The sequence below is a fragment of the Ptiloglossa arizonensis genome, chromosome 1 (genome assembly GCF_051014685.1).
Source record: "Ptiloglossa arizonensis isolate GNS036 chromosome 1, iyPtiAriz1_principal, whole genome shotgun sequence".
NCBI classification, from domain to species: domain Eukaryota; kingdom Metazoa; phylum Arthropoda; class Insecta; order Hymenoptera; family Colletidae; genus Ptiloglossa; species Ptiloglossa arizonensis.
Genome location: NC_135048.1, coordinates 19576058 through 19591369, shown reverse-complemented (window position 1 = coordinate 19591369; position 15312 = coordinate 19576058). Strand labels below are relative to the sequence as shown.

At 27.5% G+C, this 15312-nt stretch overlaps 5 protein-coding genes across 7 annotated transcripts; 3 read left to right on the top strand and 2 right to left on the bottom strand.

Moving 5' to 3' along the window:
* The first annotated feature begins 571 nt into the window (after positions 1 to 571).
* On the top strand, positions 572 to 1361 carry LOC143147239 (protein Nazo). The gene is given in 2 exon segments (XM_076312328.1): positions 572 to 849; positions 968 to 1361. Coding segments are annotated over 2 exon segments (432 nt in total). The 5' UTR covers positions 572 to 680; the 3' UTR covers positions 1231 to 1361.
* A 1924-nt stretch (positions 1362 to 3285) lies between these two features.
* Positions 3286 to 9753, top strand: Su(dx) (Suppressor of deltex). Its single transcript, XM_076312694.1, has 12 exons — positions 3286 to 3527; positions 3942 to 4061; positions 4358 to 4795; positions 5074 to 6127; positions 6250 to 6481; positions 6594 to 6904; positions 6973 to 7215; positions 7287 to 7446; positions 7521 to 7795; positions 7933 to 8158; positions 8252 to 8348; positions 8432 to 9753. Exons 2-12 carry the CDS (start codon positions 4004 to 4006, stop codon positions 8602 to 8604), a joined length of 3267 nt encoding a protein of 1088 aa, XP_076168809.1. The 5' UTR covers positions 3286 to 3527; positions 3942 to 4003; the 3' UTR covers positions 8605 to 9753.
* A 1750-nt stretch (positions 9754 to 11503) lies between these two features.
* LOC143148055 (uncharacterized) lies at positions 11504 to 13151 on the bottom strand. Its single transcript, XM_076313932.1, has 6 exons — positions 12928 to 13151; positions 12681 to 12773; positions 12438 to 12559; positions 12219 to 12348; positions 11853 to 12136; positions 11504 to 11730 (listed from the first exon to the last, which is right to left on the bottom strand). The coding sequence occupies exons 1-6, from the start codon at positions 12993 to 12995 to the stop codon at positions 11621 to 11623; spliced, it is 807 nt and encodes a 268-aa protein (XP_076170047.1). The 5' UTR covers positions 12996 to 13151; the 3' UTR covers positions 11504 to 11620.
* A 56-nt stretch (positions 13152 to 13207) lies between these two features.
* Positions 13208 to 14382, top strand: Sys1 (Sys1 golgi trafficking protein). Of its 3 annotated transcripts, none has more exons than XM_076313940.1 (2): positions 13208 to 13336; positions 13704 to 14382. In XM_076313940.1, the coding sequence occupies exon 2, from the start codon at positions 13805 to 13807 to the stop codon at positions 14285 to 14287; it is 483 nt and encodes a 160-aa protein (XP_076170055.1). In that variant the 5' UTR covers positions 13208 to 13336; positions 13704 to 13804; the 3' UTR covers positions 14288 to 14382. The 3 variants fall into 3 exon arrangements, with proteins under 3 accessions (XP_076170055.1, XP_076170074.1, XP_076170065.1); XM_076313959.1 differs by having other exon boundaries at positions 13214 to 13231; XM_076313950.1 differs by having other exon boundaries at positions 13267 to 13382.
* Positions 14383 to 14384: 2 nt separating this feature from the next.
* Nd-13a (NADH dehydrogenase (ubiquinone) 13 kDa A subunit) lies at positions 14385 to 15138 on the bottom strand. The gene is made up of 3 exons (XM_076313972.1): positions 14910 to 15138; positions 14627 to 14803; positions 14385 to 14549 (listed from the first exon to the last, which is right to left on the bottom strand). The coding sequence occupies exons 1-3, from the start codon at positions 15042 to 15044 to the stop codon at positions 14487 to 14489; spliced, it is 375 nt and encodes a 124-aa protein (XP_076170087.1). The 5' UTR covers positions 15045 to 15138; the 3' UTR covers positions 14385 to 14486.
* Between the last annotated feature and the right edge of the window lie 174 nt (positions 15139 to 15312).

Here is a 15312-nt window from a genome sequence, read left to right as displayed (position 1 = left end):
AATTAAGGATTAAAAATAATTACATATTCATGCCTACTGAAAAAGTACACACTTAATATTACACGATCGATTCTGACAAAAAATAAACTACTAGTTACCACACTATTATGATTAATAGTTTTGCTTTGGGCTAAATATTATACAGCTTACAATATTTATAATAGTTATAAAAGTATAATTGGTAAAGAAAGAGTGTAGAGTTTAAAGTGCATTAGACAACAAAGCAATAAATTTAATTTTTAACGTTACATATTAAATTACAGTTAGAAAGGAATATTATGGTGAACTTTATACATGGCTTAAAGACAAAGTTCAGCATAAAGTATATACATACGTTTATGCAGGTTGAACGGAAAATAATCAAAAATCGGTCCGGTACGGAACGCGTTAATTAACTAACAAAATTAACTTTAAAAAAAGAATCCTACTTTATAAACAGTCACACAACACCTTTTAACGCTCATATCAATTTTATACAAAAAAAAAGTTCCAGACGTTAAGGGATCCAAGAGAAATTACAAACTTTCTTGTCTAAGGTTAGACAACCTGTCATTCGCTATTCAACGTACGTATAAGAAAGTTGGAATCTAGCAATTGTCATCGGCCAACTGTCTTAGAAAGTACTATAAATTAAAAATATTAATAGCAACTTTTCGTAGAATTTTTAGAATTTAAATACTATGGCTTGCTCAAACCTGGACGATATGTTACTGTTGGAAGACATTGTAAAACTTGAAGTTGTTAAAAAAATGTAAATTTGTGTCGATAATTCAATAAACTACGGAAGTCTAATTGGTCTAAGTACAATAATTTGTGGAATTCTTGGTGGACCTATAGGACTTACAATTGGTAACTATCATTTTATGTGATGACATGATAACTATCAATTTACATATTTATGTAAATTTATGTTAATTTACTCGTTTTTAAAATTGTTTTTAATAAATAGAAAATATATTATTCATAGGGGGTGTTGTTAGCAGTCTTACAGTATATTATGCAGCAAGTGGAAATTGTGGTTCTGTTCCATATATCCTTTTATATCAAACCACAGAGCAAGAAAAAGATCAGCTGGTATTAAAAATTCGTAATCTTTTTAATTCCAAACATTCAAAAAAAGTTAGTGATATATGTTGTACAACATTTGATAAAGAATTTATACTTCAAGTAATAGTAGAGACAATAATAACGTTTTTATCTTCTACACGAAATTTAAAGGTTAAAGCATAATATAGTTTTTAACATGTTATTATAAGGATTTAAGTATAAATACATTTATATAAAGACTGCTGTATTACAATAGAAATATATTTTTTTTGTTCTATTTAATTAAAAATGAAAAAATTGTAAATAAAAAAAGATTAAAAACTTGTGTTATTCTTATATTTTACATTTTTTTTTTTGTGTAACTTTGGTGTAACTTCTATAAAAGAATACAAATAAAGTCATACAAGTATATGAAAGATATACAAGTAAAGTCACATCAATATAACTACGAATATTAGGTATTGTATAAATTATAACCAATATTTTATGCTGAAGATACTACATCAGCTTATCAAAAATTGTTCTATTAATTGCTCATAGACTTGAATACAGTTAAATATGATGAAATATGTATGTTTAAATATAATAGTAAAAACTATATTTTTTGTTATGCCATAGCAGGACTGGATATAATTTTGGTGAATAATACACTTAAAAATTATACAAACTGAATAAAAACTGGTTTTTGAAAGAGTTAGGGAATAATAAGCCAAATAACTTTATAAACTACTTAAGATAAATACATAAATATAATACTTTTAATAAAACATGATCTTAAGTAAAATTAAACAACATTTAATGAAGATGTGAAATACTCTGTGGGAATTGCAGTTCAAACATTGGGATACCTAATTACAGAAACGTATAAGGTAATATTTAATATATTGAAAAAAAAGATTATATGATGGTAATTACATATTTACGTTAGAAGCCTCAACAGTGATTTCGATGAAATTGAAATATGTTGTAAAACTCAACATTCTGAACAAGTTTTGTTGATAGTATCTACTCCATTGAATTCTGCCTATACTGTACGTCTTCACGTAGCGTCTGTATCAATATAGGACCGCTGCTTATCTATTGTTTGTATAAATATAACACGGCTGCCAGTGAGCATCAACGGATGTATGTATAACAGGTAAACACGAGTAAATGATCGAATTCCCTTTCAATTACATTTCCCTAACGTATGTAAAACTTTTTTTGAAAATATGATTATGTATGAACGTGTAAGAAAGACAAATCAGAGTAAAACTAGGTCAAATTTTTTTAAAAGGACCCCCTGTCAGGAGGGTAATGATTACTTATTAGCACTCAGCTGTTATGCATAGATCGTCGGTTGCCGCACCGTACACACGGACAAAATTCAATATACTTATAATAATAATCTTTTACAAATATCTCGGAAACTAAGATCGAGCAGTGGTTATATTTAGAGGAAAACGTTGTTCAGAGTATTGAATTTTACATCACATTTCAATTTGATCAAAATCGGTGTTGAGACTCCTAATGTAAATTACTTTTTTTATTATAATATAATACAATTTTTACACGTATATGTAAATATATATGACCTTTTTTCTTCATGGAAAAAATCTTGTAAATGTTCTATTGACATCTTGGGGAAGTCCGAAAATCAAGTGAGATTTCTGCGCGCAGAAGCGCATGTTTAAACATTATGATCTATTCTTGGAACACTATTGTTTCACAATGATTCATGTCATACCGCTTATACATTAGATATTTTGTAAAGTTATAATTACTCCATAACGCTACAGCGGTATAATGATTTTATGCAACTGCCAATCGTTTTCCTGTGCAAGATGAGCTATGTGTCGTAATGGAGCAAGGCCAGCCGATATTGGTAACTTTCCCCTTTCGCGGCACGAATCACTGTTTCCAGTATAAATTCTACAATAGATCTTTTTATTTTGTATATTTAACTTTAATTCTTCTCTGTTCAAGTTATAATATATTATGTATATATAAAAAAATGAACAAAAAAAAATATATATATATATTATATTTATTCATATATGTGTACACATATATTAATATTTATATTAATAATGGAACAATGCTTATAAATGTATAAAGAACGCTTTAATTTTATTATAGAATGATTACATGTCTTTCTTACGATCAATTCATATTGTATTATTATGATTCTAGGGAATTTGAAATAGGAATTAATATGGTTTACATTCGTTTTACAAACATACAGCATACATACATGATGTGCACACATGCATACATTTATCATACATATATCTATATAGTTTGTCTAGTGATTTGCATATTACAAGATTTCTACCTTTGACGTATGAAAAGATGGTGACCTACTGATAAAGAAGTTTTGTGATAACGAAAATTGTGAATGTTTAAAGGATATTTTTCAAAGTAAATATATTAATAGTGTAAGGAATAGGCGATGCACTACAGTTGGATCAGATTCGAAACAATCCATTTTAATTATATCCGTATGTATTGTAATTTATTTGTTCATCATTCGAGTATTTTACTATTTAATCATTTAAAAAGGCTAATGATGGTAACAACGTTTTAAATTATAATCTAGATATTTTTATACAATATTTTATTTTTTAAGGTACTCTTTTCTATAATACTATGTATATTTATTGTTAACCATAAAATTTTGATTTTCTTGTACAACTTTATTCTTCTATTTGCTTTGTTAAGAGAGCAATTTTGAGGGAATAGTGTAGTAAAATATAATTTAAATCATTTTTCTTGTTTTATACCAATGTGGAATTTGTATTGTTTTTAATAACATTTCTTTAGTCTTATCTTATATTACTACACACATACACACACGCGCGCACGCGCGTGCACACACGCTTTTGTATCTATATAAAGGTTGTTGAATATTCCAGGTAAAAATAATATAAATAATAGAATTATGAAATTTCACAAATTAATATATTAAATTTTCACAATGTCCCATTGTGAAGAAGAAGTGGCATCATCTGGTTTTCACCAATTAAGTATTACGAGTAAGTGATGAATTATATTTGTTAATTTAATAGCATAATTTTTATCATTTGTTATTTACATATATATTTATAAGAATTATGCTTCTATGTAATTAAAAAGATAAAATTTTTCATATAACGATTCTTATATATTTAAGAATATTTTACAGTTTTATTATATTAATATATAATGTATTAATATATTATGTTTCTACCAAAAATTATTATATGAAACAATCATTACAATTATAAAAATCTTATTTTCATACGCTTATAGAATACGTTTTGTTTCTATAATAAAGTTTTTCGCATTTTAGTTGAGGCTGCTATATTAAGAAGCTCAACATTTCTGAAGCCTAATCCTTATATAGAGTTTTCTGTTGATGATAAAAGCCCTAGAAAAACAGAAGTTTCAAAATCTACATATCAACCAAAATGGAACGAAGAATTTACAGTACTTGTGACACCATATTCACAGTTACATTTTCGCCTGTTAGACCATAGTACATTTCGAAAAGATACATTAATAGGAGAGAAAAGAATAAATCTCTCTCAAGTGTTATCTCATTATAATGGAAAACTAGAAAATATGGAAGTAACCTTTGATCTAATGAGTGAAAATAAACATGATGCACAGTTATGTAAGGTTGGAGAATTGATTACGGTATTTGATGGGCTAAGAATTAATATGTCAAATGTACCATCATTAGGTATTAGCGAATCATCATGCCAGACACAATGTGTATCTTCTGATGGTAAGAAATTCTTAGATGTCTTGATCATTGAATGATGCATTTATAAGGCAATTTTTACTTCATAAAAATTGGATTAGGAATTGTATATACAATTTTATTAGATAAATGCTAGAAATGAGCATTATAGATAGATAAACATTATTTATTACAGACAAAATTTTATAAATATGAATATAAATTTGATACAATATGGTTTTTGAAATAAATTGGTTTTATATTTTATGAAAATTATATTAATTATTCATTTTTCCATTTAAGTACAAACAATTATATTTTAGGTATTACAAATAATGATGCTGCTAGTAATCGTAGCATTCTTAATGGAGGAGTTCGTGCTCGTATGAGATTGTATGGAGTTGAAAATGTAACACCAGTCAATTTTCGCGAATTGACAAATACTTATCATAATTCTAATTATACTGCTGGAAATGAGCAGCCCAATATTGATAAGGACAGTGAACAAATTGAACCTGTAGCATCAAATTCTTTATCAAATGGGCATGTAATATCACCTGTAGATAAATCTGTTGTTTCCTTGTCAGGACGTCATACAATATCTTTATTAGATGGACGTCAGATATCTCGAGTAGAACGTGCATCTACACCAGTTACAGTAGATGGACGAATTGGTATATGTACAGAGCAGTTTTCAAAGATTTCTGTCTCTGAAGGTCGTAATACTTCTCAAGCAGAACAATCAACGATGCCTGGAACTGTTGGAATACCTAGATCTGATCAATTAGCTACAACTAATATGGACATACGTTCACATAACAGAACAGAACAATCTGTTTCTAGTGGGCATACCTCTAGAGCAGAACAATTAATAACTACACCCATTTCAGATAGTTATGGAAGTATGAGAACAGATCAATTAACTACTCCATCGGCAGATGGATGTGCAGCTTCTAGAGTAGATCAACCTACAACGTCTACTTTGACAGATAATCAAGGAGTTCTTCAGACAGAACAATCTGCAGTATTTGCATTGTCAGATGGATCTTGTACTTCTCATTCAGAGCAGCCTACAACATTTCATATAGCAGATGGTCGTGGAATGATACGTTCAGAACAATCTATACCATTGCCCGTGGTTGAAGGTCGTAGAATTTCTCGGCCTGAGCAATCCTCAACTTCTATGTCGATTACTCGTTCAAATCCTCGAATAGTGCAACGTGTAGCTTCATTGACAGGACAAACTGCTATGGTACGTGGTCAGTCAGCTACTCAATCTGGGTCTTCGATAATACTTACTGAAGGTGAACCTACAAATCATCCTGAAGAACCTTTACCATCTGGTTGGGAAATGAGATACGACATCTATGGAAGAAGGTTATATTATTTTATTTAAATTATGTAATAAAGTCATTTTGTATTAAATTTCAATAATGTTAACAGTTTTACATTATCAAAAAATATATAACATTTTTATCTTTTTCTATATTTTAAATTAGATATTATGTTGACCATAATACACGAAGTACTTCTTGGGAAAGACCACAGCCTTTGCCATTAGGATGGGAAGTTCGTCGAGATCCAAGAGGTAGAATTTATTATGTGGATCATAATACAAGAAGTACAACATGGCAAAGACCAAATACAGAAAGGTTACAACATTTTCAACATTGGCAAGGTGAAAGACAACATGTAGTGCAACAAGGTAACCAACGGTTTCTTTATCCTCAAGTAAGTAATAAATAATATACTATATAATAATAATTATTTTATTGTACAAATAGTTGCATTTACATTTTTCTTTTAATTTTTAAAATGCAAAAGTTAATTTTAACGTATATAGGCTCATGGAGGTCAAACAGCAGTAGCAGGACCTTCAACATCAACAGCTGATGATGATGACACTTTGGGACCACTACCTGCTGGATGGGAGAGACGTCAACAACCAGAAGGAAGAGTTTATTATGTAAATCATAAAAATCGTACTACTCAGTGGGAAGATCCGAGGACTCAAGGACAGGAAACTGGGATTGATGAACCATCATTACCAGATGGCTGGGAAATAAGATTAACTGAAGACGGAGTTCGATATTTTGTAGATCATAATACAAGAACAACTACATTCCAAGATCCAAGGCCTGGTGCACCTAAAGGGTTTGTATAGTTTTCTTATTATATTTTTAAATTTATTTTCTTTTTTTATTATGTTGTTCATTGTTTAGTCCAAAAGGTATTTATCGTGTACCAAGAGCATATGAAAGATCATTCCGGTGGAAATTGTCACAGTTTCGTTTCTTGTGTCAAACCAATGCATTGCCAAATCACATAAAAATTAATGTCAATCGACAAATATTGTTTGAAGATTCTTATCATCAAATAATGAATGCAGAGGCTTTTGCATTAAGACGCAGATTATATATAATATTTAAAGGAGAGGAAGGTTTGGATTATGGAGGTGTATCCAGGTAAGAGTTATGAAAGTATTGTGATGATTATTTTTTAATTAAAAAATGTAAATAATTTATTTTCATTACAGAGAGTGGTTTTTTTTGTTGAGCCATGAAGTGTTAAATCCAATGTACTGCCTATTTGAATATGCCAATAAAAGTAATTATAGCTTGCAAATAAATCCAGCATCTTATGTCAATCCTGACCATTTACAATATTTTAAATTTATTGGAAGATTTATAGCAATGGTATATTATTAGTGTTTTTTTGTTGTTAAAAGTATTATACTCAATACTGTAATTAATAGAAAATATGTTTTTAGGCTCTTTACCATGGACGGTTTATATATAGTGGATTCACTATGCCATTTTACAAACGAATGTTAAATAAGAAGTTAGTTATGAAAGATATAGAATCAATTGATCCAGAATTCTATAAATCTCTTGTATGGATAAAAGAAAATAATATTGACGAATGTGGTCTTGAACTGTATTATAGTGTCGATTTTGAAATTCTTGGTCAAGTAATACATCATGAACTGAAAGATGGTGGCGACAAAATTAGGGTTGTTGAAGATAACAAGGAGGAGTATATTAGGTATAACTATTAAGATTATATTGATATACTAAAACAATAATATATTAAAGTTGTTAGTAAAAGTATTTTTATTTCTGTATAAGTCTAATTTTACTCTCTACAAAGAAAAGTCGTTACTTATTACTTTTTATTGCAAGATTGATGACAGAATGGAGAATGACAAGAGGTATAGAAGATCAAACTAAGGCTTTTTTGGAAGGTTTTAATTCAGTTGTACCATTAGAGTGGTTAAAATATTTTGATGAACGTGAATTAGAACTTATGCTTTGTGGTATGCAAGAAATAGACGTGGAAGATTGGCAACGTAATACAATTTACAGACATTATACACGTAATAGTAAACAAATTTTATGGTTCTGGCAGGTTCGTTGTGAATATTATCTTTAGCCAATTACTGAATATATGTGTCATTTACTACTGTAAAGTACATATTTACTGTTTATTTACTGTATTTAGTTTGTAACAAGAACGGACAGTGAAAAACGAGCTCGACTTTTACAATTTGTAACAGGTACTTGTCGAGTACCTGTTGGGGGATTTGCAGAATTAATGGGTATTATAAATATTATACACTAAGAAACAAACATGATATGGTTATGTTTTATGTTTAAAATTGTATTTAATTTTATATTCTAGGGAGTAACGGACCCCAAAGGTTTTGCATAGAAAAAGTGGGAAAGGACACATGGTTACCGAGATCACATACATGCTTCAATAGATTGGATTTACCACCATATAAGAGTTATGAACAATTAGTAGAAAAGTTAAATTATGCAATTGAAGAAACAGAAGGTTTTGGTCAAGAATAATTGCAGATATGCTTTACTACATGTAATATGCAACTATGTATGCAATGATCAAAACAAATCTAGTATAATAATACGAAGTTATGATATCTTGGTTCTTTTTATTCTCAGTAATAATATATTATTTCTAAGTAACATCAACTTAGAGTTTATGAATACAGTAAGTGAAGTATACTGAAAATATTATTAATTCCATATAAAATTTCATAATAGTTTTAATTCGAAATTGTTCTTCAAATTTTTATTTCACTAATTTTATATATTGTGATTAAAATGTGAGATTCGTAGAAAATATCAATGAAACGCAAATTTCTATACACGTGCGCGCGCGCACACACGCATACATACGAATTTATTCATCTATAGAATAAACTGAAAACGAAGATGCCAAAACAATTATACAGTAATTGATTCTTTCAAAATATTTTAGTGTTAGGCTAAATTTTTTATTTTACGAAAGATAAAATATGACTTTTTAAACCTTTTCTTTTACTCCCTTTTTCTTAGATCTGTAAATGTTCAAAATGATTAATTTTTATTATTTCAGTCATTCTTATATTAAACAAATTGTAATTTGTTGTGCAAAGCATTTTATTGATGCTTTCTACGATGTGTTAATGATATTACCTAAGTATTGAAGGGCTTGAAAATTTCGATAATAAATATTGTACATACTAAACTATTAATATTCTGTATATTATGTAATGAACAATTAACAATTTTATGTTTCATCCTAGGTACTTAGTCATAAAGTATTATTCTTCTTCTGTACATATCATACAATAAACCTCCACTTAATTAACAGTCAATTTTTCACAAAAATGACAAAAGTACATAAGATTTTTTGTTGTTCTTCTAATATTTTACATTAAAACAATACCCATGTTTGTTATTACAGATTTGGTTATAGCATATATTTCAATGGTTATATAATACATTTTATAATAAATTAATATCTGTGATATCAAACATGTTCAATTTTTAGGATTATAAACATGAAATTTGTTAATTTGTTCATGAACAATTCGTGTGCGTGTACGCGCACGTACATGTACAAATAAGTATTGTAACTAATGTAACAAATAACTAATGAATTAATATATATGTATGTATACATTTAACATACATGCAATATAAAACTGTATATGTGTATACATGAATCAAATACATATATGGAATCCATACTACTAGAATAAGTTAATATTTACAAGAAATGGTATAAAAGATTTATAATACTATTTAAAAGATTAAATAAATTTAGTGATTCGTTTACATGCCGTTTTATGTACTTATGAATACTTGTATCATAACCTTATATAGTGTAAATTCTAATTAAGTTTTATTATTTTGCTAACAACATGTTAAGCAATGTAGTATTTACGTTTTACTTATAAAAATATTTATTCAATAACTTGTCTAATTAAAGAGTTTACTTCATTCTACTTAATTCTACTATTATGTCAATATAACTATATGCACTGCATATTATTTATCATTTTCTTAATTATTAAAAAAGTTATAAAAAAAATTGTAAAAATAAACATTATCCAAAAAGTATTATCGTTTGCTAAAATAAATATTTCAAGCTAATTAAAGCACACATAAGCACATTTTAATTTTAACTTGTAAATTTTAGATATATAATTTTGATCTGAAATACTCTATAACAATATCTTTACTAGTATTGAGCAGCAAACAGTTTGAAAACATATCTTTCATGACAAGTATGAATTTGAAAAAGTAAATTTGACTACCATAGAAGATTGCATATACATAATTACAATAAATCATCTGCCACTGTATGGACTATGGCATTCTACATATACGTATATATAGTATTGTGGAGCCGAAAGCATGGTCAAGCTTTGGAACCCCATCTAATATTTTAAAATATTGAAATTTAAAAAAATAAATACAAGGCACAAATTTTACTTAAAATTATTATTTCTGTTATAAGAAAAATAAAACAAAGTCACAAGTATTGATTAATAAAGTAAAAATATATAAGAAGTATGCATGCTGTAACACTGACTAGCTGTTGTTTTCAATTTTCGTATAAATACATAAAACCATCTTGTGAGTTGAAACTTTAAAGCAAAATATGAAATAATAACTTCTTTTTTTCACTTTGGAGCCTCTGAGATACAAGGTATAAATATTCACTATTTATATGATAATTTGCTATTGAGTTCATAAATACTATGTAGGAATGCTTATCTGTATATTAAATAAAACAAGACAACTGTTGTTTTAAAGAAAAGTATGTTTAAATTTTGACCCTTTGTTTTGAAATTATCTTTCTTTCCTATGAACAACAATTATAGAATAAATCAGATAAATTAAAATATATTTGTCTGATTCTAAACCAGAGGATTAAAATGTAAATATATACTTGCTGAGGCTGCTTTTGTTTTATTTAATTCATAAAATTTTGTTTTAGGAAAATGAGTCTTGAAAATGATAAGACAAATAGTAACATTTTATAAGTATTAATGGAATTGAATTCAAACAGAGATCAAGAGATCTAGTTGAAGAATTACAATCAGTTATACAAATGTGTTCAAACAAAAATTTTCTAATATTTGGTAATGTTATAAGTTCAATCTCAAAGCAAAAATTAAAAAACGCCAATCAAAAAATTTAAATGATGTAATAAGAAAAGAAAATTTTAATCTCAATTCCCTAGTTTTTAAAATCTTTATTTCAATTTTAAAATCACATTTAATATGGAAACATTGTTGAACATTTGAAACACAGATTGAAAGTATTAATTCACCTAACACTAAATATTAGTCAATAACTGAACATTAAAATATGAATATGAATATAAGTATAAATTTTTAATTTAATTTTTCTATATGTTTCTGAAAAATCCTGTATCAATAAAATAATTTACACTGTGCAAGATTAAAATACATTTATTATATATTGTATATTATATAGATCTTAAATTCAACTCTTTTGTTTGCAAAAAATGTTTACTACAAAAGAATTATTGTATTGACTTTACATAATTTGATTATAATTTTGGATCTTTAAAAAACTTTTCCCAAGGAAAATAATTCAACCTGGAATAATAAAAACTACTATTGCTACTTGACGGTAACCATTCTTTTCTTATTAATTCACCTGAAATTCATATAATTGTACTTCAGATTACACAACTATAATAATAATCTTATACTGCATAATACAAAATTTGCACTTATTTATTAAAAATAATTACTTATTTTGATATATAATTTACTTACTTTCATCTATATTATCAAAATTTTCTGTTTTAGTTTCTACACCATGCTTATCTCTTTTTGTGATAATAGTATGTATTTTGTCACCAATTTGTTGTGACAAAATTGTTTCCTCATTCCCTTCACTGTCCCTAAATACTTTTTTCCGTTCTATTGTTCCATTAAATTTACGAACATACATTTTATACATTGATTTTTTATTTACATGTTGATCTGGTACAAACACCTCTGGTGATTTTGATTCATTATACTGATCCCAAATTTCGGAAAAGTTGTCTGAATTAATCCTGTTTGATTTAATAAACGTTATTTTTTTGCACAATTGTAAATATAATATATAATAATTTTTAAATTTATTTAAATACTAACTTTACATCTAAGTTCATATCTAGTTTTGGTTTTGGTTGATCAAGATTGGCAGATGGTTTCAACATTTTGTCGTGTAAATTTTCTTTCTGTGGAGATGTAAATGGAAATTTATTCATGTATATATCCTGATCTGAAAGCATTTCAAGAATAGTATTATATGTATATTCAAATATATATTTAGATTTAATTGCATGCATGATTCTGAAAATAAAAATATACCTTCATTGCCAAATTCAAACATAAAGTTCTTCAATACATCATCCATTTGAGATATAAAGAATAATCGTGTCATTTCTCTTAGATCATTAAAGATGTGAAAGTGAAAGTTGTCCCTGGAATGCCTATAATTTACAAATTTAAGTTATAGAATTAATATCCCCATTTTCACGAAAGCATGAAAAAAAGGATATATGAAAGATAAGTGGCTACATCTAATAAATATATACAATAAAATATAATCACCTAAAATCATTAATATCATCATCATCTTCATTATTTTGCCAAATTGGATTTCTAAAACTATTCCTGTCATAATTGTCTTCGTGGTTAAAAAACCTAAAATATTTTACAATTTAAATTTCAATTAAAAACAAGACCATAATTGATTATAACAAAAAATAGAAAGCAAATAATTTTTAAGCTGTTAAAATAATATCGTCATAATACGGGTATTTTACAATCTATGTATGAAAGCATTAATAAATTTTACCCGTTATTTTTGGATTCTTCTAAATTTTGTTTGCCAAATATATCACGGATGAAATCCCAGAATGGCATTTTTGTACGCACCGTTAAACTTATTAACTGTTACTGACAGTTGTTGACAGTTACTGACGAGACAAGCAAAATTGCGTCATATTTTCATAAATTTACGAACCATGTATGGATGTACTTCGAAACACTTGAAGCAATCAGCGTATCTGCTAGGTATCATGAACGTAGTCTAGTGTGATCTAGTGACATGCAAGCATATGTGTTACTTAAAATGTGTTGATATCACTGATTCAGAAAATGTAATTCATTTGCAATTATTGTATATACATACTGTATTAAATTGACAGAATATTGTAAAAATACAACTCAACTAGTTATTTCCTTATATAGTGTACTATCATGTGGTAATTGTCAGAGTACATACTTTTTATTAATTTTTTTGTTTCTTAGGTATATAAATAATACTTTATAAAATTATACTGTATCGTATTTGTGAAATTTAAATAATATATTTTGAATTATCACAAATTAGTACAATTATACTTAAAACATATAAAACTTTTCTTAATCAGAATTAAATTATTTTAATTTCTAATAAAATTATGTGAAAATAACTTTAAGATTTTAACCTAATTTTAGAAAACAAATTCTTTGGCGTTTTAGGCAATTATTTCCTTAAATATGTAATCTTAATTTTACTAATATGGTAAAGATGTTCTTTGTATTTTATATACACCTAAAGTTTTATTGCATCAAATATTTTTCTTTTAGATTGAAGGAAGAATCAAAGTAATAATGAAATACAAAATGGATAACACGATAAAAATATGTTTTCTGAATAAACAGGTGTCAAACTTTTAAAACTAAACACAATGAATAATATTTCTGGACAATTTCGTAAAACAATATGGGATCCTATTTTAATAATATCCCAAATAATTGCTGTCCAAACTGTCATGTATTTTTGTCTTGGATTATGGATTTGGATTATTGCTTCATTGCTAGGATCAACGAAGTCGTTAGATTATGCCTTTCATTATAAGGAAATACATGTTCGAGATTTTGCTGGTCAACTTACCATAATCATTTTTATTATAAATGCATTGGTTGGAGCATTTGCACTGTGGTGGTTGGTGCAAAAAACAAAACAGTGTATGGATTTTGCGTGTACTGCACACTTAATACATTTATTATGCTGTTGGGTATATAACACAAGTTTTCCTTCAACCTTTAGTTGGTGGTGTTTAAATATTGTATCTCTAAGTATAATGTGTGTCTGTGGTGAATTTCTCTGTATGAAAACTGAATTACAAGCAATACCATTAGGCATGAATAGTCACAAAACAGCTTTGTAACATACACATGAAAGTTATTTACGTATAGTTATAAAATTGTAAATCATTATTTGATAAATATTACCATTATTTTAAATGAAAGACCTTTCACAATAGATATTCTTTATATTATATTTCTAACCATTATTACAATAAATATTTGTTATCACATGTATAAGATTGACAGTTTAATACTACTGCTTGAATCATAATTTGCTACTTAGTGACCTTCTTTGTAAAAACGTAAACCACAATATCCACAAGTATGGTTTCCAGGTTTGTCCTTAAAAAAAAGATTTATGTATAAATACAACACTACTATATAACTTATATTACTAAACAATTATTTTTAATTCATACCAAGTTAATATAAACTTTTGGATGTCCCAGGGGTCCACCACCTCCATTACAAGACACAACTCGTTCCTTCTTAGATACAGGTGGAACTTCATCTATTAATTTAATAGCCCAGTTCTCATTAACTTCTTTTGGTCTGTTTACAAATCTTGCATTTCGATAATCATCTTTATCGTATATCTATTGCAAAACAATACATACAATATACTATAAGTAAAGTATTTCTGCTGTGTGGCATTATTACTAAAAAGGAAGACTTAATATATTTCAATAAAAATTACTTTACCTGACCAGTGTGCGTCACTTGTTTAGCAGAATTCGAAGTTACATCTTGGATATTCCGTATTATCACATTCGCAAAATTAACTCTATACGTTTTAGTGGAAGTTCCAAAAAACCCAATGATCTTCTTACTTGCCATATTTCTTAAATGTTGTCAGTCTTCTCCCTGAGATGTCGCATTACATTATAGTTTTTGGCGGATCCACATGTCGGATTATCGTGTTCATTTCGTACACCGCATATCTGAGATGTTAGCCTTTAGGAATGTTACATAATTTTCAAGCATTTAATTTATGTTCTGTCCAACAAGACTAAATATTGGGGTAAATAAAATTACATCAAGGCAATAGGATCAAAACCTTGGAGAGCTGTGCTAACGATAGATATAGACATAGAATTCATATAAG

Excerpts from the sequence above, each read along its gene's own strand:
- Nd-13a (XM_076313972.1), bottom strand. The coding sequence starts at position 15,044 with ATGGCAAGTAAGAAGATCATTGGGTTTTTTGGAACTTCCACTAAAACG. Across the intron at positions 14,804-14,909 it reads AAGTGACGCACACTGGTCAG|ATATACGATAAAGATGATTA; the intron begins GTAAAGTAATTT and ends GTTTTGCAATAG. Across the intron at positions 14,550-14,626 it reads CAAAAGTTTATATTAACTTG|GACAAACCTGGAAACCATAC; the intron begins GTATGAATTAAA and ends CTTTTTTTTAAG.
- LOC143148055 (XM_076313932.1), bottom strand. The coding sequence starts at position 12,995 with ATGCCATTCTGGGATTTCATCCGTGATATATTTGGCAAACAAAATTTA. Across the intron at positions 12,774-12,927 it reads GAAGAATCCAAAAATAACGG|GTTTTTTAACCACGAAGACA; the intron begins GTAAAATTTATT and ends AAAATATTTTAG. Across the intron at positions 11,731-11,852 it reads TTTTGATAATATAGATGAAA|GTGAATTAATAAGAAAAGAA; the intron begins GTAAGTAAATTA and ends TATGAATTTCAG.
- Sys1 (XM_076313940.1), top strand. The coding sequence starts at position 13,805 with ATGAATAATATTTCTGGACAATTTCGTAAAACAATATGGGATCCTATT.